At 41.0% G+C, this 23,649-nt stretch overlaps 1 protein-coding gene across 4 annotated transcripts in view; it reads left to right on the top strand.

The window, feature by feature from the left end:
• The window catches only part of ADCY7 (adenylate cyclase 7), a 119,055-nt gene that overhangs the window by 69,492 nt on the left and 25,914 nt on the right, over window positions 1–23,649 (top strand). For all 4 annotated transcript variants that reach the window (XM_073307661.1, XM_073307659.1, XM_073307660.1 and 1 more), the window contains 6 exons: window positions 4,385–4,534; window positions 9,282–9,430; window positions 9,944–10,055; window positions 12,933–13,060; window positions 14,816–14,974; window positions 19,852–19,984. In XM_073307661.1, coding sequence (XP_073163762.1) covers window positions 4,385–4,534; window positions 9,282–9,430; window positions 9,944–10,055; window positions 12,933–13,060; window positions 14,816–14,974; window positions 19,852–19,984 — 831 coding nt within the window. The remainder of the gene's footprint in view (window positions 1–4,384; window positions 4,535–9,281; window positions 9,431–9,943; window positions 10,056–12,932; window positions 13,061–14,815; window positions 14,975–19,851; window positions 19,985–23,649) is intronic.

Below are 23,649 nucleotides of genomic sequence, written 5' to 3'. Positions count from 1 at the left end.
GTCGGTGAGTTTCCACAATCATTTGGCAGGCGCCACCTCCAATCTATCCTTCCACTTTGAAAAAAAGATAAATAGCGAGAATAAGGAGGGCAAGCGCTGTGATTCAGGCTCTCTGAATATTTTATACATGCATGTCATGTCTCAGTAAATGAGGTAACTCATGACAACCTTATTTCCTTCCCGGACAAATGCTTGTGGTAGAGTGAGGTCACTGCTCTTTCTAACATTTGATACTCATTCCATTGTTAGCAGCAGATCTGTTTTCAATACACTAATCACAGTCCAGAGCAGCCCCTGTATATTAAAAGCTCCCACAGTAATGGAATCAGAGTCTAATCTAAATGACTTCACTAACTGTACTTGGCATATGTTTTCAGAAGTGGTAGTGATTTCAGGTGGCTCAGGCCCTGTCTACACTTGAAATGCTGCAGCATCACTGCAGTGCTTCCTGGAACTCCGTAAATCCAGGCTATTTCAGAGCAGGGATCGAAGGGCATTGGAGAGGCCCAGAACTCAGCCTGCCAGCTGCCTCTTCTCTATTATTTCAAGGGGAGTTTAGTGGCCCTGCAAACTGCAACTGTGGCAGTGTTCATAGGGAGAGAGAGGATCTCACCCTTGAATAATTCCCTGGCCAGCATCTGCTGCAAGCCTTGTAGCTTTCCCATGTTGTAGCAAAATAAAATAGACATGATTGATCCTGTGGCTTCTGCCCACACTTTTCTGAATAGCAGCAGTGAAAATTTACCAAACTTTTGTTAATTTCACAACCCTTAAAGGCTAGACAATTTAAAAAAAACAAACCAAGATGCTTGCGTTCTGCAAAAATTATTGGTTTAGCCCTATGCTTCTGTTGCAAGCATGGAGTTTGGGGGGAACGTTTCCCACTTGTCATTGGCTAATGGATTTTTTTCAAGTCCAATCGGTTGGATTGTACCTGTCCAAGAGTCAAGTGTGGTCCAGTTTCAACCTTATAGCTTGCCATCAAGAGGATTTGTCTGTTAGCTCCTATTGTTGGTTCAGTATCCTCCTAGATAGGCCAGTTGTTCTTTGATCTTTAGATGTTACAATTAAAAGTGTAATTGCCTTTTTCTTGAGTCATGATACCTATTAATTCTTCATCAAAATGCATCCTCTTGACATGGTTAATTTTCTTTTATTAGTTATTAAATCATGCCCCTGTCAAACAGGGTCACTTGACCTTCAGATATTTTGCCAAAATAAACTTACCTATGATTTCCTTTATTTTTTCCTGGTACCTTCTGTTCAGGTAAACATGTAATTTTAAATTACTACCGCTCTGGTATTGCTAAATGAGTTCAGATAACACCTGTCCCAGAAAGGGCTTGTTCACATGCAAATAAAGTCCATGCTGGGAGACCGTGAAGAGTTCTTAGTTTATAGATTGGAATAGGATACAAAATTAGATAAGTACATATACTGAAAGGATTAAACCTGCTATAAGCTGTCACATGAGCTTTGGTTACTTAGGGCACAGTTACACTAGAGAGTTTACCGATGCAGCTGTGCTGCTGTAAGCTCTCTGATGTAGCTGCTCTAAACTGACAGGAGAGAGCTTTCCCATCGGCTTAGCTACTCCAGCCCCCACAAGCGCCAGTAGCTGCTGGTGGGAGAAGCTCTCCTGCTGGCATAGTGCTGTCCACACCGGCGCTGATGTCGTCGTAACTTATGTCGCTCAGGGGGGTGATTTATTCTCCCCCCATAGCGACATAAATTATGCTGACATAAGTTGGAGTGTAGACCTAGGTGAAGGCATATTCTGGTATTGTGAGACTGATTCATTTGAGATGAAGAAATCAAGGCACGCATTTTCAGACTTGTACATCTAAGTGTATGACTGGACAGAGAGCCAGTAGCACCTTTGTGCCCTTCCCCCCATATCTCTCCCTCCTAAACACCATGAACAAACATGCTGTGTTGGATCAAAACTTGCCTGCTTCCTGAGGTTTGGCTTTATTAACCAGGTGGCTCCGGGGGTTTTGGGGGGTGTTGTGAGGGCTATAGTCACCTCAAAATGTCCCTTAGATCTTCTGTAGCCACCCTGTAGCAGCTGCCGCTCTCCCGCTGCCCATCTCTGAAGGCAGAGCAGAGAGAGGTGGCTGCTGGCCTGGCGCCCAGCTCCAGCAGCAGAGGAGAAGAAAGCCTGGGCGGGAGGCTGGGATGCCTGAAAGCACCCCTGGCCCATGTCTCTGCCCACTGGGCAGGCGGAGTGTCTAGTGTTCCCCACAATGGCCCAGACTGACCTGCTCCAGCCCGGACTCCTGGGCCCTGCCCCCAGCGGTCGCTGCTCCCTGAGGGCTCTGTGGCCCCAGAACTGGGTCCCCCTGCCTGGGTAGCTCTTGCTGGCTGCGAGCAGACAGTGCCCCACACTGCTCGGCCATGGGGTGGGACCACAGAGGGGGCAGAGCCATGGAGAAGGGAGGGGCCTCATGGCAAGGGGGGAGCAGACCACTCAATTTTCTGATCCACCTGAGCGCCCCGCCCCTCCCCCCCTGGAAGTGGCTGACGCCACTCCTGGGGTAACTCAAAATATAAAAACAAACTGTAGCCCAATCCCTGCCCCCCAGACTTGGCTGTTGTTCCAAGGGTTCCTTTCAGACCCAGACCCTAGATTCATCTCTCAAAAAGGCGACTTCCACTTCTCATCAATCCACGCTGGAGTTAATGAGCCACGGCTGTTACAAGGAGTCAGCAGCATTAGTCTCTCCTTGTTTGAACGCTTACCAGGGTGCATTCACAGAAGAACGCAGCTAGTCTGAACAGTTTCTGGTGTGTCCATGTCTGATGAACACATACATCAGGATGGTAACTTGCATGTGTATACATGCATGTACTTTTGGCAGAGGTATGTGCCCATGGAGTTTGCTGTGCCTAAAACAGAGTCATAGTTGACAGCCAGAAGGGACCATCAGATCATCTAGTCTGACCTCCTGTATATCACAGGTCAAAGCACTACCCAGCACTTGCACGCTAAACCCAGCAACGGAAATGAGACCAAAGTATTACAGCCCGCAGGAGACTAGACTAGTATGTGCCACAGGGAGAGAATAGGAGTGACTGAGGTGTGCTGAGGCCGCTGCAATGTCACGAAAATGATTGAGATACACCCAGATCATGCTGGCAAGTGACCTGCACCCACATACAATGGGAAGACCAAGACACTGCAAGGTTACTACTGCCCGTCTGATCTCGGGTAAATTCCTTCCCAACCCCACATATGGGGAACAGTTAAACCCTGAGCATGTGAGCAAGAACCTGAGCGTGTGAGCAAGAGCCGGCCATGCAGCCGAGAGAGAGAATGCTTGGTGCCACCTCGGAGCCCGGGCTCATTCTGCCTTATATCCCATCCCCAGTCAGGGCCATTGTTGATGCTTTAGAAGAAAGAGACCACCCTCCCGCCCCCCCGCCGAGTGCATTGTGGGTATAGGGAAATCCCTGCCTGATCCTTGCAGTAGTTAGCTGAAAACTTGAAGCATGAGCTTTTAGGAATATAAGATATAAACTGGAAGTGATCCCTAGGGCTGCCTGCCCCCTACTATTCTGAGCAACCTTGTCATACAATTGAACTCATAAATTTGTCCAGCTCTCTTACAACTAATGAAGTTAGCCTCCAAGCTGTTCCAGAACCTCTCACCTCTGATGATTAGAAACCTTCTTCTAATTTCCAGCCTGAATTTGTTCATACTAGTTTGCTTCTCTGCTAACTTTGCCCTTTGGCTTAAATAGCTCTTCACCCTCCCTGGTGTTGACCCCTGTGATGTACTTAGAGAGAGTAATCACATCCCCGTGTCAGCCATCTTTTTGTGAGGTTAAAGAAGATATACTCTTTCAGTCTCCTCTCATAAAATAGGCCCTCCATTCCCCTGACCATCCTAGGAGCTCTTCTCTGCATTTGTCCAGCCTTTAACATGGGTGACCAGAATTGTACACATTCTAGTATTCTAAATGAAGTCTTATCAGTGCCTCGTACAATGGCATTAATACCTCTCTCTCTACTGGAAATGCCTCGCCTGATACATCCTAGGATCAGAGATGCCTTTTTCACAGCTGCATCATATTGGGAACACGTGCCCCAGTGGCAGGCACATGTCTGCAAACATGGGCCTTAACTTATGTGACTGAATCCCTCTTGTGTTTTAACGGACTAACATGAATGAGTTAAATAGAAGTACTCATGTTATTGAGTTAGCGTGTATTTAACACATGCAAGTTGGCTAACACAAAGTTTGGTGGTGGTTTGAAAAAGCTTGTGTGAAAGGATGGGAAAAACTTGAGCTTTTTCTTATGTTCTGGACAAAAACATTTTAAGTTTCTTCAGTATAGAATATGAATCAAATTCTTCTGCGGCACTTTTCTTCTCTTGCAGTTACTTGCCAATGCTGTAATTTTTCTTTGTGGTAACCTGATGGGTGCATTTCACAAGCATCGGATGCAAGATGCTTCATGGGATTTGTACAGATACACTTTAAAGTGCATTCAAGTCCGAATGAAACTGAAGATTGAAAAGAGGCAACAAGTGAGTAAAAGCCTCTATTACATGAGTTATGTGTTTTCTTTTGGGTGATGTGTGTCTTTTTTTTCTAAGTTTGTGACTGATGCATACTGAAAGGCGTGGTCCAATCTCTATGAAAACCACCTAATGTCAAAAACAACCATGCCACTGACAATAGAGAGGGGGAAATTAAAGGGAGAAAGCTGCTTTGTGTGTGGTTTGTCTTAGTCCAAAAACGTAGAAAAAATGACAAATCTGTACATACTAGACGTAGTATTTGAAACCAGAAGTTGATTATCAATCATTTACCTATTTTCCTAAAATAATAAAATGTAAAATAATCTCAGACAATTCAGAAGAAAAGTAATTCTTAGTCTTCAGATTTGTATTGATGAGAAACCTTTTTAATTAAATTCAGCAACGATCCTGCCTTCTTTATGCAGATGTTGGATGTTTGAAATTCTGTAGTCTTATTCTTTCTTGGAAGAGCACTTGAAGATGTTCTTCTTCTTCTGCTAATGCAGAGACGATAGAAATCTATTTTTAAAGTAGCCAACCAAGTAAACAATTTTGCAGTATTATGTAAAATAAATACACTGAAAACATCTTGTGAGTGCCAAATAATTACTTGCTTTGCATTGATAGAAGTGAGTAACATTAAACACTATGAAACTTTGACATTCATACTGATGTAAGATGTAATTTTGTATAATTCAGTCGTAAACTAGCATTGATGGCTAGTTACTGTAAAGCTCTAACAGCAAGAGCAACCCCTTATGATAGGCAGAGAATTTTTTTTTCTATCTGGGTTTGGTGTTTTTCTACCTTGATCAGCTGCTCTAAAGGCTCTTTCGTTCCTACCTCTGTGTGCCCATTTTACTTACCCAGACTCAGCTGTTGCAGTCTCCTCTGGCTACTTCACCAAGCAAAGACCATTATTGCCAGACTGTTAGTCTTATACACAGCACGCTTTCTTTTCCCCTCTTGTAGGCTGCTTAACAATGTTTTTGTGTTTGTTGCATATACAGTGAGGCCAATCCTGAAAACATTGATCCAAGGAGGGCTCACTGCTGACTCGTTTTTAACAAACACACCCAAGTGGTTTTTTTTGCAAACAGTGTTTCAGGATAAAATGAGGTTTCGAAATTGCAGATAGGGGAAGAAGAAGAAAACCTTTTGAAATTTTATAGCAATGGTTGGATTGTTGGGGTGTTTCTTTAAATGTGTGTGGGAACAAATGATCTAGAAACACGGGTTTTCCCCTTGGGGGTTGCAACCGTTATCTTGAGGTCACAACTATCCTGCCTTTCCCATATTGCTAAGTGGAAGGAAAGGTCCCAGTATGGAAAAGGTTGAGAACTGCTGATCTAGAGCAGTGGTCTCCAAACCGGAGTGCGCGGCAGCAGGAGTGCCACTGGACGGCACTCTGCCGTTCTTTTTCTTCGGCGGCAGCTCTGCACGTCCACGGCTGGTGTTCCCCTCTGGCGGCGTGCCTGGGGCAGGTCTTCCGGTCTTCTTCCATCAGCGGTGCGCCTGCAGCAGGTCTTCCGGTCTTCACCCCAGGGGAGCGCGAGCCAAAAAGTTTGGAGACCACTGATCTAGAGTGCTGCATGTGTATGGTGATCTCAGCTCATAAACTGTGAGCTAAAAGGAGAAGGCTGAAAAGACAGAATTGGCTGAATTGGAAAGAAGACACCACATTACTAATGTCCAGTCTGCCCTTTATTGCCTATCTTACCAGATGAGATGACAAAGCCCTAAAAAAAAAAAATCTTGCTATAAATGCTAATTTTTTTTTTCACAGATAGCTAGGGAAGCATCTAATCAGCTTCCACTAGTATCGAGCTTTCTGTAACCCACTTGACTGAACCTGCTGTGGTAACTTGCCCTTTTCTTTTCTTTTTTTTGTCCTGGTGCCCTACTTGTAGTTTTGCAGCCTACATGTAGTTTTCCTTGCCCCCTACATTGTTTGTCAGATTCCCCACTTTCCATTTTCCTTGCCCCACCAACCAGGAAGATGTGAGAAGGGCAATTTAATTTCTGAACAAATGACATCGACCGGTAAAGTAACATTATCTCACATTAAAGAACTGTTCTGTCATGTTCAGTATGGTTCTGTTGTCACCCTAATTGTTCACTAACCTCAAGTCTCCCAAAATACCAGGGAAGGGAGACTTGGGCTTCTTTTTCCTTGGGGAGGCAGTGGAATGTAGGTTTCTCCGTAACAAGATCAAACTATATTTCTGTCTAATCCTCCTGCACAGCAGAAGGAAGAGGAGTTCTTGATGCTTCAGAAATAAGGTGACATTTTCCCCACCATCCATATTCATCACATACACATAACTATTTATGCAGTGTTGTACGTGAGAGAGAATCCTTCTCCCTGCACAGGCTACAGATTGGTACCCAGAACCATTTGTCAGCCTCCTAAACTCCCACTGCTGTGGCTTTCCATCTTCTGCTGTATTTTCTCATTTTAAAAATGAAAACAATATTTTAGTGAAATTCGACTATATTTTCAAAGTGATGGGGTGCAGTAAGAATTCCTGGTCATCGACCTTGGTCTACCAGGCCAAGGAGGCTAACTTAAATCCACCCTTTAATTGCTTCAGCAAAGGGATTTCTGCAGTCTGTGGAGAAGAATGTTGGATCAGTTCTGAGTGTGCTCATTCTTTGAAGGATCTTATGATCCTTTTTATTCCAGGTAAGCTCTTCAGAGTATTGTTGGTTTCATTCCTCTGCAGGGAGCAGCAGATGACTTGAAAGCAGTGATACACCTGCTTTTCTTTTATTCTTGTCCACTGACACTTGTTCCCCAGTCAGAGGTGTAATTTCATTAACGTGTGTTTGTTTGGGCACATGGGACAAAGCTTTATTGATCTCCGATTAGCTGAGCAACATTAGTAATTTCTGAGGAAAGGATTCCATTAAAAGGCTCTACCTCAATAGCCTTGAGTAACTCAGTTGTGTTAGCATTTTGGCAGTAGACTTTTCTATTTAAAGTCTCCTATCCAGGATTTGAATTAATCAGGTGCTTCCTCCAGCAAGGAAGGCAGTTTGAACTCTTAGCACATGATGTGAAGAATTTGATGGTTTGAATATTTTATAGTCTTACTTCTACAGAGTGAGCTTTTGAGTCTGAACGTCTATCGAAAGATGCTGGAAGCCTGCTGATGAGGGGGAGACTGCAAAAAATGGAGAGAAGAATGTTTGTTTCACACTGACTGGGCAAGCTGTGCTAGAGACCCTGTTTAGTTCGTCTTGAGTGCATACCTCAGGTGATAGGTCTGGCTTCCTGCATCTCACTCTGGGCGGAGCCATGTGGTTCAACCACTCTGGGACTGGATCTCTGGACTGCAGCCCCTATGCCCCCACTTCCCAACTGTATTAAGCTAACAGTATAAGGATTTGCGGGTCTAGACTCCAGGTTTGTGGGGTCCTGGGCAACTGATGACTCTACTGGAGAGCCAGGCAGAGCAGCATCCCAAAATTACTGCAAGGTTAGACACAGCAGGAAGCTCTGCCTGAAGAGATGAGCGACAGAACCGTGCAGCTGCCTGATTGGTCAACACCAACTATTTAAACAAGAAATCTGCCCTAGGGAACCATCTGAGCAACAATGCAGACTCTGGCTTCCTACTGCTAAAGATCTCTCCTTTTTGCCTGATTGTGCTCCCAATTCCTGCCTTTTACCCTGGCCCAGCTTGACCTTAGTACCTGACTCAGCTTGGTAACTAGCTTGCCTTCAACCCTGGCCCAGTGGACACTACTGGGCCAGCCACCAAACAAGCCCAACTGTGAGCGGTATCTGTAAGAAATTTCCCTCCAGAAGCCTGTGACAGAATAAGGTTGCAAAAAGAAAAGGAGGACTTGTGGCACCTTAGAGACTAACCAATTTATTTGAGCATAAGCTTTCGTGAGCTACAGCTGCATCCGATGAAGTGAGCTGTAGCTCATGAAAGCTTATGCTCAAATAAATTGGTTAGTCTCTAAGGTGCCACAAGTACTCCTTTTATTTTTGCGAATACAGACTAACACGGCTGTTACTCTGAAATAACGTTGCAGTGACACAGAAGCAGCTTCCTCAAACAAAGCATTTGTTCACCCAAAGGTACAAAGCACACAGAGCAAATGTATAAAACAAAACAAATGTCTAAAACAAAAAAGGCCTATACATGCATATCCCCTTACTTACCCTGAATTTTTCCTTGCAAGCTTTGGTAGGTTCCACTCAGCCCAGTTACCTCCATCTCCAAGTTAGGAAAAACAGACAGCTTGATGCTGTTTGTGTCTCTTTCTGTCAGTATGGGTCTCTGTCAGCATGTTGACGGCTCACTCAAACCTCCTTTCTGCGTAGGCCATCATCTTTAAGGGTTTAGTATACTCGTTGGTGGAAGAGTAAACTTTTGCTAACCTGGAGGGAGCCAAGCAGGGGCATTCTCCAATTAATAGCTGCCCACGTTGTTCCCTTTGTCATTGTTTCAATTGCTGTTTGCTTCCCCCGTACAGCCTCCTTTGTTGCCTTCAGGCAGGATAATGTCAAACGGGTAAACTGAGGTGCATGTAATATTTAAAAAAAAAATGCATACACTCATAACTCTCGAGAGCAGAAAAAAGAATCCTTTATTGAAAGCCTGAGCTGCAACACTCAGAAACTGCTAAATTAAGGAGACTTCTTTTTTAATCTTCCCCCAATAATTTTCTAACACACTGAGATTCCTAACATGGCATTTCAAATAACTTTACATTATTAAATCTTTTTTCTTCTCAGGAAAGCTTGCTTTTATCTATACTGCCAGCTCATATCTCAATGGGAATGAAACTAGCCATCATAGAGCGACTGAAGGAAACCAATGACGATAGGCAAATGCATGATAACAACTTCCATAGTCTGTATGTGAAAAGGCATCAGAATGTTAGGTAAGTAAAGAAACTTGACAAATGGCTGCATTAAGACATGCTTCTGCTTTTTAATACTTGGTCTATTTACTGATGGTGAGGAGTGTCATGGTTGGGATTAGACAGGCTGAATGAGGAGTTTATGTTCAGATGCTCTGAACACATCTGCCAAGGTGAGAGGAGGGAAGAGAACTGGTTTGAAGTTATTTTGCCAGATTTGGGATTTCTTTTTTTCATTGTAATGGTAAAAAACCCCAATTACCTACCCTCTTTAGTTGTCCAAATCCACATCCTGGACTGGGTAAAGTCAGGTGTTTTTTTTTTTAATGTGTTTTCATGCCAGAGTGAGCTTGTTTGAAGACTGTGGGCCCTAGACTAGCATGCTGTATTTTAAACTTAAATAAAAACAAACCCAGAGAGAGAGGTGCTCTGTTAGAGATCTTTAGTATTGAACCACAGTGCAATTAAATCTCCATATTATTATGAGAAAACAAAGATCATTAAAATGTGACTAAATAGTGTGTCCTTGTCCAGCATCCTGTATGCAGACATTGTGGGATTCACTCGTCTGGCTAGCGACTGCTCTCCAAAGGAGCTGGTAGTGATGCTGAATGAGCTCTTTGGGAAGTTTGATCAAATTGCAAAGGTAAGTGTTGCTCTTCATTATGTGAATGAGGGTAAATGCCACTCTTAGAAAACTACTAGTTCCAAGCTCCTGGGAGTGAGTCCTCCTGCGCTGGGAAGTCTGGGTGATGCAAAACACAGGATAGGAAGTATTCGCTGGAGATTCTGCTTGGCCTGACTTTCAAGCTAATAAAAATCCCAGCAAAAGGCAAAATTGATTTAAAAATCTCTAAAAGAACCAGGAAAGCTATTTGAGTGCCAGGAGGAGGGTTTGTGGTATGAAACCAGGATAGTTCTCTGGGATTCCACTTTTCAGCTCTTCTGCTGAATCACTGTGGATTTCTGGGTGAGTTCCCTAACTCTTCGTGTTTTGCAAGCTTTGGTAGGCTCCACTCAGCCCAGTTACCTCCATCTCCAAGTTAGGAAAAACACCGGGAAAATGGGAGCAGTAATACTTATCTGCAAAACCTCACAGGGGGTTGCAATGCTGAATTCCTTAACATTTCTAAAATGCTTTGAAGTCCTCTAAAGAGCACTGTATGAAGTGCAAATATTGGGATATTTTAGTTATGTAATACAGTAATAAAATTTGAACATTGGGAACTGTACAATATAAAACAATGTAGCATGAAAAAGGGGTTTGCGCTATTTGATTAATTTTTTTTAGAGTGGAATTATATTTGCAGTATAATGTAGTGATTGAGTCACATTATAGAATATTTTGTCCTGTTTTCCCTGTAATTAATCATTTGTGTATATACAATTTGACCTTAGGCTGGCAGAATGAATCATTTTAACATCTGCTTTTGATATACTTTTATGAAGCAAATGGGTAAAGAATTTCAGACCAATCTACCTTTGACTATTGTGCCAAAAACGTCAAATTAATATAGCTAAAGGGGAAACTATGTTGGTAAAAATACTGCTTGTGATAGCATGGGCTGTCTGCCAACGTTCTCAAAATTACTTTTGTCTGTACCTATGATAAATATGGAACAAATTATAAAATGTGGATTGCAGTGTCCAGCAAGAACATGCCTATTAAAACTGAAGGCTCAGAAATCTGGAGAATGTATGCAAATGACTTCTTGCCCTAACTTGCATAGTTGATAAACACCTCTTTATATACAGACGTGATCTCAAACGTCCTGATGACCAGAACTTAAGACTGTAGCATAGAATGAGCTTTACGTGTTTAGGAACTGCTATGTTCCTGGCTAACTCTGGCATCTCCCTGGTTTGCTATTCAGCTAACTCGGCTACTCCTTTAAAACTGTTCCACTTGCATCTCCTTGTCCTGGACTGGGTGGAAGGCTGTTGAGAGTCCTATCTAATGATTTTCCAACTGTCCGTGTTATGGAGCTAATATAGCTTCAAAAGAGTAAAGCTGCATTTTATTTTGTCCTGTAATGTACAAGAAGTAAATGCCAGCCACGTTCTGGTTCTAGAAATTTATTTCTGATGAAGAATAAGGAAAGACCAAAGCCTGGCTTTCAGAACTTCCAATCCTTGATTTTTTTAAAGATTGTGGTTTGATTTATAAACTGAGCATATTTGGGTATATGTAACAAACTGAAGCATAGTTAGAAGAATTTAATGGGGTTGGAAAAACCTCATTTAGTTTGTAAAGTTCTAAAGCTTTCCAGGAAGTAAACAGGAGAAGTTGTAAATTCTAGAATAGGGGATTATGCTGATGTTAAAGTATTGTGTAATTATGCTATAAATAATTGAAAGAGAAGAATCCTTAACAAAGTAATTAAATTAAATCTTGATGGATGTGGGTAAATTAGATTGTTGAATGTACTGTATCCCTTGTGCTAAAATAGCACACATTAGAGCCTTGTAAACAATAAATGATCTTTTCCCCACACTTCTAATTTTTCATATAGTATTTCCAGGAGTTGAGTTGTAATTACAGCTTTGCAAGCTCTGGAGAATACTAACCTTCTTATTTGAGCTATATTTTTGTATGACAACCCTTATGAACACATGGCTTGATACAACTGTTACTTCAGTTGCGTGGGTTTTTTATGCCGCAGGATAAAAATATATAAAATCAGTAAAATAAGCATAGATTTTTTTAAAATTAAAATGAATTGAAAGGATAACTATGGGCATTGTTTGTAATGGTTCTTTAGGTTCAAAAAAAGTAACAGCTGAATTGCCTTTATAAAACAGATTAATTTATTTTTGTATAATAGTTGATAAACATCTCAAAATACTCTACAGCTGATTTATTAATATATTTTATAGGTTACCTTATGTCCTGTGATTCGCATCTGTCGATATGAAGGCTCAGCTGAATACATATGTATTTTGGACTTCACAAAATTGTGGAAATGTTTCAATTAAACTTTCTCCAGTGTTGTTTTGCCTGATTGCATTCAAACATTGCCTGAAGTTTTTGTGATATTTTGTGAGAGCAGTAATATGGACGCATAAACATTCCCAAATAAATTGTTGAAGCAAAACCTATTTTCTTGCAAAATGGTGCAGAAATGTCAGGAAAATAGTAGTGATTTTAATTTCATAAAGACAGGTTTCAGAGTAGTAGCTGTGTTAGTCTGTCTCCGCAAAAAGAACAGGAGGACTTGTGGCACCTTAGAGACTAACCAATTTATTTGAGCATAACCTTTTGTGGGCTACAGCTCACTTCATCGGCTGCATAGAATGGAACATATAGTAAGAAGATATATTTATACATACACACAGAGAAGGTGGAAGTTGCCATACAAACTGTAAGAGGCTAATTAATTAAGATGAGCTATTACCATCTCCTGCCTAACTTTTCTCAAAGTGACATTAACAAGTGATGTCTCCTGTTATGTACTCTGGGTATGTACTGATGCATATAAGCAGTGCTTTTTTCCTGTTATGTTTCTTTCTCCTTATTTTTCAGGAAAATGAATGCATGAGAATAAAAATTCTGGGAGACTGTTATTACTGTGTCTCAGGCCTACCTGTGTCCTTACCAGTTCATGCCCGGAACTGTGTGAAAATGGGACTCGACATGTGTGAAGCTATAAAGTATGTATTCTGTAAAAAGGACCTTTTAACCTATAGACACTCAGAAAATAGACAAGCACCTTAGAAATGTAGGGCTGGGATTTTTTTTTTTTTTTTTTAAAAAGGTCATGAAGCCATTGGGTAAGATCGTTCTTAGTCTTTTGTGTGGACAGTCTAGAGTGGATTCACTAACTATTGTATCACTTACACTATTTCATTTTGCATGTGTCAAGTTCGAATGGCTCCAGCCTCTTTTCTATAAACAAAGTATGTATTATGAGAGCAGAACATCATGGGTCTCCATGGCTTATATAGGAAGGAGATGAAATCAGAAGAGAATAAAATGCTGAATGAAATACTTTAAGGCCAATTTATTATTTTTAGTTATACATGATTTATCATAAATCCATAAGACCAAAAATAGCAAAGTCTGCTTGATGATGATAGTATTCCTTTGGGGATGCCTGCCTGGTGCAATCAGAGGGGTGTAATTTATAAAGCACTTTGACGTGTTGTGCTTAAACTGCCCCATGTAGACCCTGCTGGAGGGTCTACATTAGCATGAACTAGACACCTTTTAGAGCATGCCAGCAGGATCTACGCAGTGCAGTTAAAGCACTCTGATGTGTTGTGCTCTACAAATCACACTCGTCTAATGCACTTTGACAGTGCTATATAGACAAGCCCCCTTTATTTTTGGTTTAAAAAGAGTTGTTTCCACATATCTAGAGCAGTCACCATACCTTTTATTATTTCTATTGCTTAGCACACAAAATGTATTGAGGAGGAGAAAAGGGTAGTGTACCAGGCCTGGTCTTGCATTCCATGTGTGCAGAAGGAATGCAGATTTGGATGCACAAGGAGTGCAAGGTCAGGTGTCAAGGTGGTAATGCAAAGGTATGGTTCCCTTCCCACAATAATGTGGGATTCTGTAACGTTTCATTCTAAGGTTACACAGTGAGAATGGATTGACTAGTTATTACGTTCCAGCACCATCTTATGTTCAGGCTTAAATTTCAGCGGTGAAGGTAATTAAACTATGTTGTTGCTTATATTAAAGAGAAGAAAGTTGGCTAGGACAACTGAAGTTACTGCCAACTCTTTCAAATACTGCCATGCGACCACCTACAGCCTCTATTAACCCCAGCATGAATAGAAAGGACATGTGTTTAAGAACACTTCACAACATTTAAACTCTAGCAGCAGCCTAACATCCACATAACATAAAATGTTTTTTTTGGGTGTAAATTACATTTAAGTTCCTAGGATTTAATTCTCCTTTCTTGTATATTTTAGCTGTGACAGTGCCAAGGGGTAGCCAAAAGTTGGCTTAACTTTGTACCCATTGACTTCAGTAGGAGCAGAGTTAGACCACTTCGTAGGGCTTTGACAATCCCATCCTAAGTGCATGTTTCTTTTCATTATGAAAATGAGCCTTGTGTGTATTCTAATCTTAATTGCTGTTCTGAATCGCTGTGCTGTGAGCTGAGAATCAATCTATTTGTCTACCCTGTATTCAGGAGACCATAGTAACGGTATTATTCTATGCAATAAAATTAGAAAAGCTTCAGATGCACAAATCAGAGGAAGTCTCCATAAAATCTTAGGATACTTTTAATAAATCACCACATTTTTCCCCCCTCCTGTCTTCAGCAATTCTAAGTTTCACACCTGCTTTTAGTGAGTGGAGGAAATCAAACCCGAGTAAGTAATGTATATATGTGGGGCAGATAGCTTATATTCTGCTTTTTCTCCCCTCTGCCCCTTTCCCCCAAGACAAGTGAAAGAAGCCACTGGAGTGGACATCAGTATGAGAGTTGGTATCCATTCTGGGAATGTGCTTTGTGGCGTGATTGGACTCCGGAAATGGCAGTATGATGTGTGGTCTCACGATGTTTCCTTAGCTAATCGTATGGAATCCTCAGGAATACCTGGGTAAGAATATTTGTTTTGGCTGTTTCTTCAGTTCTACAGTGATTATTTTTATATTATTTCAATATTTCATTATATTGTGTTGGGCTGCTACACTTATTTTAAATAATGAAGGTTTGAAATCGGCAAAAATGTCTGTCCAGTTCTACTGTGAAAAATGTTTGTCTCTAAATAATTTCTCACCTAATCCATAGAACTCTGATCTTATGTGAGATATAATGCTCTTATATAGCTCTTGACCTTTCTTGAATCCCTGAAACTGTGTTTTATTATATGCTAACTGACTTGATTCAAGTTGTACATTAAGATATATTATATCTGTATTTGTGAATTGAGATGAAAACACATACACAGCTTCTGTAGGCAATACAAGGCTGTATATTTACTTAGTGTTTCTACTGATGATTTAAATCAAGTGTGAGTGATACATTTATCTAGAGAGAGATCCAGAAAACCGAGATAAAAATGCAGCCTTATGATGTATAAACAGTAGGTTGTGTGTAGTTTGTCTATAATAATTAATAATAATAATTAATAGCACTTTTGATCTATAGATCACAAAGCACTTTACAAAAGAAGGTAGTAAGCATGTTTATATATTTTTATAGTTGGGGGAACTGAGGCAGAGGTGTAAAGTGACCTGCCTGACATCACCCAGCTGGGCAGTGTGGAATGTGGGAATAGAACGTAGGTCTCCAGACTCCCAGTGCAGTGGTCTATCCATTAGTTCAAGCTGCCTATCTGAGATACTTACTAAAAATAACATGAAATGTAAATATTCTTTAAAACACAACCATTTATTATTTCCCTTATTCAGAAAGAATACCAACTTAGTGTTTTTCTGTGTTGCAGTGTATGTAATATTTGAAATTGTGATTATAAAATACCCCAAATTCTGTTTTTAAAAAACAAAACAAATAAAGATGTCCTGGGCTTGCACACACTCGTATTATTAACTGTTTGAATTACAGTAGGACCTAAATGCCCCAACTGAGGGCTGGGCCCCTTTGTGCTGGGCTCTGTACGTACATGTAGTAAGAGACATGCCCTGCCCAAAAGAGTTTAAAGTCTAAACAGACAAGAGAAACCAATATTGAAGAGGGAACAAAGGCATGAGGAAGTGCAGTGACCTGTCCAAACTACACAGCAGGTGTGTGGGAGGGCTAGAAATGAAAGCCTGGTCTCCTGGCTCTCAGCCAGTGTCCTAGCCATTGAACCATGCTACTTCTGTCTAAAATGGATTAGAACAGCAATTTTATTACCTTGAGTCAGATGCTTGTGTAATCTAGAGATACACTTATGGGGTTTTAGTTTTGTAATTTACAGCATTATCTCACAAGATGATACTTTATAGCTGCTGCTCTCAAGAGAGAGTGAGAGATAGAGCATGCACTGTGGACAGGATTTATCAAAGAAAACTGTTTTTTTTTTCTGTTTTTTTTTTCTCCAGCCTGTACAGGACCAAGGAAGTTGATTCTGTCCCTTCCCTCTTCCACCCCAAATGATTCTGTAATTTTCTGGGGCTTTCATAGCCTGTGCAAATCTATCAATGTTTTGTGGAATGACAATTTTATATAAATCTACGATTGCCATTAAAAAACCCTTAAAGCATAGCTCGGTCTTGAGGGGTGGTTCCTTGTTACCACCTGCCTGAGTGACTACAGATTGCTCAGCTTAGAGTAGTAAAATAGGTTTACTAATGGAGAAAGAGCCCTGCAGACTCAACAGGGAATCTGAAAGTTGAGTTGTCTACTGGTGAAGGTGGCTGAGCCAGAATGTAAAGTAATTGCTTAGTTACCAGTTGTGGCTGTGATGTGCCAGCCGCAGTAGAATCGAGCACACTGCTTGTGTGCTCTGTTGACTCTGCAATGCTAACAGGAGTACAGAATTGTAAAGATTTTTTTTTTTTTTGCCTGTAAAGCAAGCTAGCATGACTCCAAATACAGTGAGGGAGTCAGAAGGTGCATTTTTACAGTCCATTTTAGGACCATAACCACATCATAAAGCTTTGATGGCTCTGTTCCCTTCTACAAGCGTATGTTTAATTCTCTGTTTAATATCACGACTGGTTTGGGTTGGCCCGCTGGTGCTGAAATAGCACCGTGTAATACTGCACTTTCTACGTGTGCGTAGCACTGGGTCGTCATGGGGTTCAAAATTTACACTACTTGACAAAAGGGGACATTTTGTGTCACAGGGGTTATGGCGTAGCCTCACAGGGAGGCTGCTTGTTACACAGCTCCTGTGAAGAAAATCACAGCGTGAGTGAGATTCCCATAAACACACAGTGTTGGCTAAGTTTGCTGTCACTGCAGTCAATGGAAGTTTTATTTCATGGGGAGTAGCTAGGCAGACACTGAGCACTATGGAAAACCCCACACTATAACAGAATTATATGCCAAATTGACTATGTTTGTTCATTTTACTGTAGGGTGTGGAGTTTCTTTTTTGTTTGGCTATCTGATTTTTTTCTCTGTACAATGTAATAGCTATTGCAAATGATCTGCAGGTGTATTTGGTTATTAGTTTACTGGTGAATTTTTTTTTAAAGTTCTCAATTTTCAGTGTCCCTGTACAAATGCAGCCAAAAATACTTTGAGGTGTACCCAAATAGCCATTTTTCTATGGAAACATGAGCTTCTGACCTAAAGCAGAGTTATTTGTATCATAGTAATGTGACCTCATTTCTTTTCTGTGCTTCTGAATGATTTTTTGAAAGCTTTTGGTGTTGCTGAGCTGGTTACTGATGGCCATTTCTGCATGTGTCTGAAAGATCAGAACGTGTTTTACCGTAACCTTTGAAACGTCACTCTTGTTGTAATTTAGCTTAATAGCTTTTTTTGTTCATCTGAAGACCAGGCTGACTTAAAAAACATTGACTAGTTTAGGCCCAGCCCTGCAATCCTTACTGCGAGTAGCCTCTTTGTCTTCAAGGCTGGGTGAGGAGGGGAGAGTATATTTACCCTTTTGTGGAAGTGACCAAAAACGGCATTGAGGCTGCAGTTGGCATTATATGCCTGTCCCTTTTTCAGTGAGGCTCAAGTAATGTCCATGAGCAAATAAAGCTCCCTTAATCATTTCAGAAATTGTCTAAATATTTCCTTTCTTGTTTCTAAATATATAGAAAAACTTTTATGACCAGCTCTTGTTGTGACCTGACGATTGTAATCTTATAAACAATATAGTCCGTATGATACTGACCTTTACTTTACAATGGGAGTTTAAGTGAAGGACAGAAGACATGCTTGCATCAAGGTCTGAAGTGTGCTGCATTTATTCTGTAGGCTTAAAAAAGCATCTGATGTTGTTAATCGTCATATGCAGCTGAGCAAATTCTTCAGTCAAGATACTGTCTAACAGATGTTGCATTTGAATGCTTCCAATCTATTGGAAATCCCTAAAGAATTTGCTGAATGGGAGACTGAATCTAAATAAGCCCTGGTTAATTTTGGGGTGTCACCTAGCATTTTACAATTGCTACTGGACACACATAATGATTTAGGGCATCTTATAAAATTTCATTTTAGAAAGTCCTCTTAGGCTGGTTAAAGCTGAGGTAAGAATTGCAGCAAAATAGTCTCATAGGCCAGTTACCAGTAAATAAAACAGAAACATCTCTAGTCGCTGTGGGGTCAGGTGCAGTTAGGGTGACCAGACAGCAAATATGAAAAATCGGGACAGGGGTGGGGCGTAATAAGAGCCTATATAAGAAAAAGACCCCAAAATTGGGACTGTCCCTATAAAATTGGGACATCTGGTCACCCTAGGTGCAGTCAGGACTGGGTTCAGCCCTCCCTGCTCCAAGGCATTCTCACCTATTGACTCCCAAAGAGCTACCTTTCCTCCTGGGAAATCTGATTGGTCAGCAGTCTCCAACCCTTCCATTGAGCACATGTGCAGGGAAGGGGAGTGGGGAACTGCCCTTAACCTCCTCCTTGCTGTAATTGGGTAAGCCATCAGAACCCTCTCACAAACTCCATTTTAAAGTCAGTGACTGGGTTCTCTTCCCAGCTCTGTATTTGATTCATTGTGTGACCTTGGACAGACTATTTAACCTCTCTCTGCCTAAATTACTCCATCTATAAAATAGGGTAAATCTGTAGCTACAGAGAAGCATATAAGTGAAAGGATCATAATTGTTATTTTATTATATTAATACATTTAATTATTTGGAATGTCTTTTATTGTGCAATTCTATAGAAGGGGTTTGCACAAACACCTGATTCTATGTGATTACCTGGTGCAACGAAATATTCAAGACAAGGCTCCTGTGATCAGAATGAATGCATGGGAGTATTAGCAGATCCTGTTCAGAGACCTGCACTGTTGCTGCTGTGCTTCTGATTTCTCTCTCCAGGAAAAAAAAATACATGTTCAGAATTGCCCTCCTTGTTGTTAAACCTTCCATGGATTTACTTCAGTCCACTTTGCTGATATTCCTTCTGCCTGTCTAGCACAGGACTCATCCCTCCACACAGTTTTAACTATTGTTTTGTGTGCGAGAGAGACAGCGCATTCTCTGAAGCTCCTGTCATCTGGAACAACCTTCCTTTGTCTCTTTGCCTTGTCAGTCATCAAATCTTCATTGATGATATTTCTTCTACCTTGCCTGCACCTCTTAATTTCTCTATCCCTCTGCTATTTACTTTCATGTATTACTTAGTACCAGGACGTGTTTTGGGATACACATGGTATGAAAGACGCAACACAAATAAAGTTGTATTGTATAATGTACCATGAAGGATCATAAATAAGCAATACTGTTTGAACTGCTGTCAGGATCCTGGAGTCATCTGCCAAAGCTGTTGAAATGTAAATGAGTTGCTTAAACTGACCTTTCCGTGAATGTTTAGGCCTTTTGTTCTTTTTCCCCACTCTAGTCGTGTACACATCACTGAAGCAACGCTAAATCACCTAGGCAAAGCTTACGAAGTGGAAGAAGGGAATGGACACCTGAGAGACCCATACCTTAAAGCAATGAACATCAAAACCTACTTGGTGATTGACCCAAGGGTATGTGTCTACATTTAAAATGTGTGTGTGTGTGTGTGTGTGTGTGTGTTTTAGTTCAGGAATATTATTTGTGTGTGTGTGAGAGAGAGAGAATATGGGTCATCTGTGTGGTTTGAATGTAGGACCTCTGGATCTAAAAGCATGTGCCTGTACTGTTTGAGTTAAAGGTCCAGTAGCTTGAAGGCAATAGCTGACTTACAAATGTCTTACGTGGGCCAGCTACTAGAGAGGAACAAAAATGCATGCGTATCTATTATTTGATGTGTGTGTGTCATGCAAAGCAGTTTCAGGATAAAGGCTTCGCATAAAGCTAAACTATATAATAATCCTGAATTTCAAAGGAAAAACTCTGCCATAAAGTCCATCTCAAAAATGTCTGAAGCTCCTAAAGCAAATAATTATGAAATTGATCTGCCTGTTCTCTTTGAAGGAAAGCTTGTTTTAAATAGCGTTCAGTGTAGGACATACAAGTAGCTTCACCATAGATGTCTCAGTAGCCAAATGTTAACCATTCATTTATTACTGCTGTCCCCAGAAGGGGATGTTCAAGGGTGATGGTCACACATGAATACTTGTTAACTACTGAGACTGTCTGCCCAACAGAGATCCTCTTTGTTCCTTAAAGCCTTCCTCAGTCCTCCTCTTGTGTGCCAGAAGTGGAAAATAATCCATATCTACAAGGGTTCTCTAGTGTGATTGATCTCTGAATTAGTGCCAAGCTGGGGCTTCATCACCATTAGCCCTTCCTCAATAGTTCACGCTATTCACTATCTTTCATTATTACCCCAATACACTCCATTGCCGGATGAAGTGCTAGCGTTACAAATGAGACAAAAGGATGCATCTAATTCTCCTCCTATAGTTCATGCTTTTCTCTGGCTATCTGTAAACAAGCAAAATAAGTCACTTGGGTGTTTAACAGTTTTGAGAGTTTTATGAGGAAAAGCGAATAAAGAATCAAAAGAAGAGAATCTGGGGCACTCCTGTAATACCAGCTGAGACTGGGCTCTGCTATGTCACATCCAGAGCTTGGCTTGTGAAGTTTATTGCAATGAAACCCAACAGTTCCTGTATTTCATTGGGATCCCCGAGCGTGGATTATGTGCCCTTGCAGTCAATCCTGAGCTTCCCTGAGTATGCTAGTGCAGTTGGGGCTGGCTCAGCACTGCAGACAGAACAGACATCCATCTAGGGTAGCAAAACGTTAATTAACTGTTGATAGCAAAACTGTTAATTAACTGGATGACTGTGAGTGAACATTTGCCATTTTGCTTATGGAAGTAATATGCCTAGAGCTTGGCTTCTGTAGCTTTTTCTTGTACACAGACCCTGTTGACTGGTACCACTGATCCTTCTTTGTTATGCCCTCGGAAATATGAAAGTTTTGTTCCTGTTGAAACCCAGCTCTTGCTGTTCTTATGTTCCCCCGATAGGAGTTCTGTGGCTCAGGTAGTAGAGACTCTGAAGAAGATTTTGTTATCTTTGTTGTTTTGATTAGGCTTTCTATCTAGGATGCTTTTATATAACCTCCATGAGTAACTCACTCATTTCTGTATTCTGGGTCAATAGCCCTGGAAGCCATTCTTTAAACACTGATCATACTGAAGTGCTGCAGTTTGCTATTAAATTCCCATTTAACAGATAGAAGTAAGAAAAATGAATAGCCAGACCAGAGCATGCAGACACTTAGAGCATCCGTCAGAAACTTTCTAAATCTGCTAGGAGCCACCTTTCTCCCCTCCACCACCCCCCTCTGCCCTTCCCCCAGCTGTTGTTTGTTTTTAGGTCCTCCTGCTCTGGTTACTTCCCCTCTTTTCTCCCCCTCATTCCTCTAACTCAGCTGAAATCTACATGCACCTTGGGGTGGAGTTACCACTTGGTGTATCTTGTGGTTGAGCTGAGTACCTTGGGAGCAAGAAATTTATGCTGGTGAGTGAAGCAGCTGCCCGAGTCCCCAGTCCGATGATGTTTCCTTTATCTTTCAAGTGTTGTCATCGATGCTGTGAGTAGAAATGAAGAGAGAGATCTGGGGAGTTTGCTCCCCTCTCTTATAGCAATTCTCTTCTCTGAAAATCCTCTCCAGCTGCGGCTCAGGAGACAAAGTCTGATTGCACGGGAACTTCCAGCTGTTCCTTTGCCAAGTTGTACATTTCTTGCTCACACCCTTTTTCCTGCCAAAGAATGGCTGCTTAGCTGGATGATAGTCCATTTCATTTTGTTGACATTTTGTTGGCTGAGGCGTCAGTTTGCCTTTTGTCTCTGAGGAACTGGTTTGTGCCTGCTTTCTTGAAATGGGAACGTGTCTCAGGAATGTCATACAGTAGACATGCAATTTTACATATAACATTGTCATACACATTTTACCAGGACAATAATGATCAACAGATTATGAGTTTTCAAATGATCTCTCATAAGGCATTTTGTACAAAATCATTTTACAAAAGAGTTTTGTAAAAATGGTGAATGTGGGGATATGAACTGTCACGGGCCATTTTTCAAATTTGTCTCTTCAGCGATACTGCCAGAACAGGCCATTCAAACTGTCTGTAATTTAAAGAATATGATCTTTGCCACCCACCATGCAGTTAAACTGGTATTCTGAAAAGCGTTTTGGGGGAAAATAAAAACGCACCATAGAATGTTCCAGGTTAAATTTTCTCAGTCTAGACAAGCCCCAAGTGAAAGTATATTTTTGTTTTTTGTCCCTAAACTGCTAGTCCTGAAAAATCCACTTGAGATCTAAAACCAAGCTGGGTCCTTTCTCCCTTATGCGTCATCAGTAGTAAAGAGTCTGTAGTTAAAATTTAGTTTACAGTTAATACCTCAGCCAGAATAGAATTGAACTCCCTCTTCCATAGCTCTAAATTATATCCTTAGTTCTGCTTGTTTAAGTGCCATTGATTTCTCTGAAGGTGGTACTGAGAGCAGAATTTTATCTTAGTCAGTAAGGCAAACAGATAGGACTGTGAATATACAGAGCTGGATGACTGCTCTATTGGGTAAGAAAGGTGCCTTTTTCACAGATCACATTTCTGACCATAATCATGCTTTTTTACGGAGACCAAAATATCGGTGTGTGTTCAGCGAACAATTGAGAGTTCGAAATTCTATGAAATGTTGAATAAATAACAACCTGCTTTTTCTCTTGCATGCTTGGTGTCTAGTACTTATTACCATACCTAGATACACCTCCCGACAGACATGTTGTATACAAATACAATGCAGTTGTCAGATGTGCTATTTTTTAAAAGGTACATAACATTTCTAAGGTAATGTAATCTCTTTCTCTCCCCCACCACCACCCCTCCCAGCTTTATGGGGAGGTGAAGTTGTTTGTGTGGTACTTATTTTTACAACTTCCAAATAATCACAAGATAATCACACAAGAATGGCCACACTGGGTCAGACCAAAGGTCCATCTAGTCTAGTATCCTGTCTTCCGACAGTGGCCAATGCCAGATGCTTCAAAGCGAATGAACAGAACAGGGCAATCATCAAGTGATCCCTGTACAATCTCATTGATTAATAATAGCTTGAAGCAGTATGCAAATTTTTATCTCCCTGTAATTAGTAACTATGGGGCCATGTAATTCCCTTTAAATCCAAGTAGCCAAAGATTGGAAAGAAAAAGAATTAGCAGAAAACAAATCAAATGATCTTCTTTA

Source organism: Lepidochelys kempii, chromosome 12 (genome assembly GCF_965140265.1).
Source record: "Lepidochelys kempii isolate rLepKem1 chromosome 12, rLepKem1.hap2, whole genome shotgun sequence".
In the NCBI taxonomy this organism is placed as follows: Eukaryota; Metazoa; Chordata; order Testudines; family Cheloniidae; genus Lepidochelys; species Lepidochelys kempii.
Note: the sequence above shows the minus strand (reverse complement) of the source record. Positions and strands in the feature narration are given on the sequence as shown.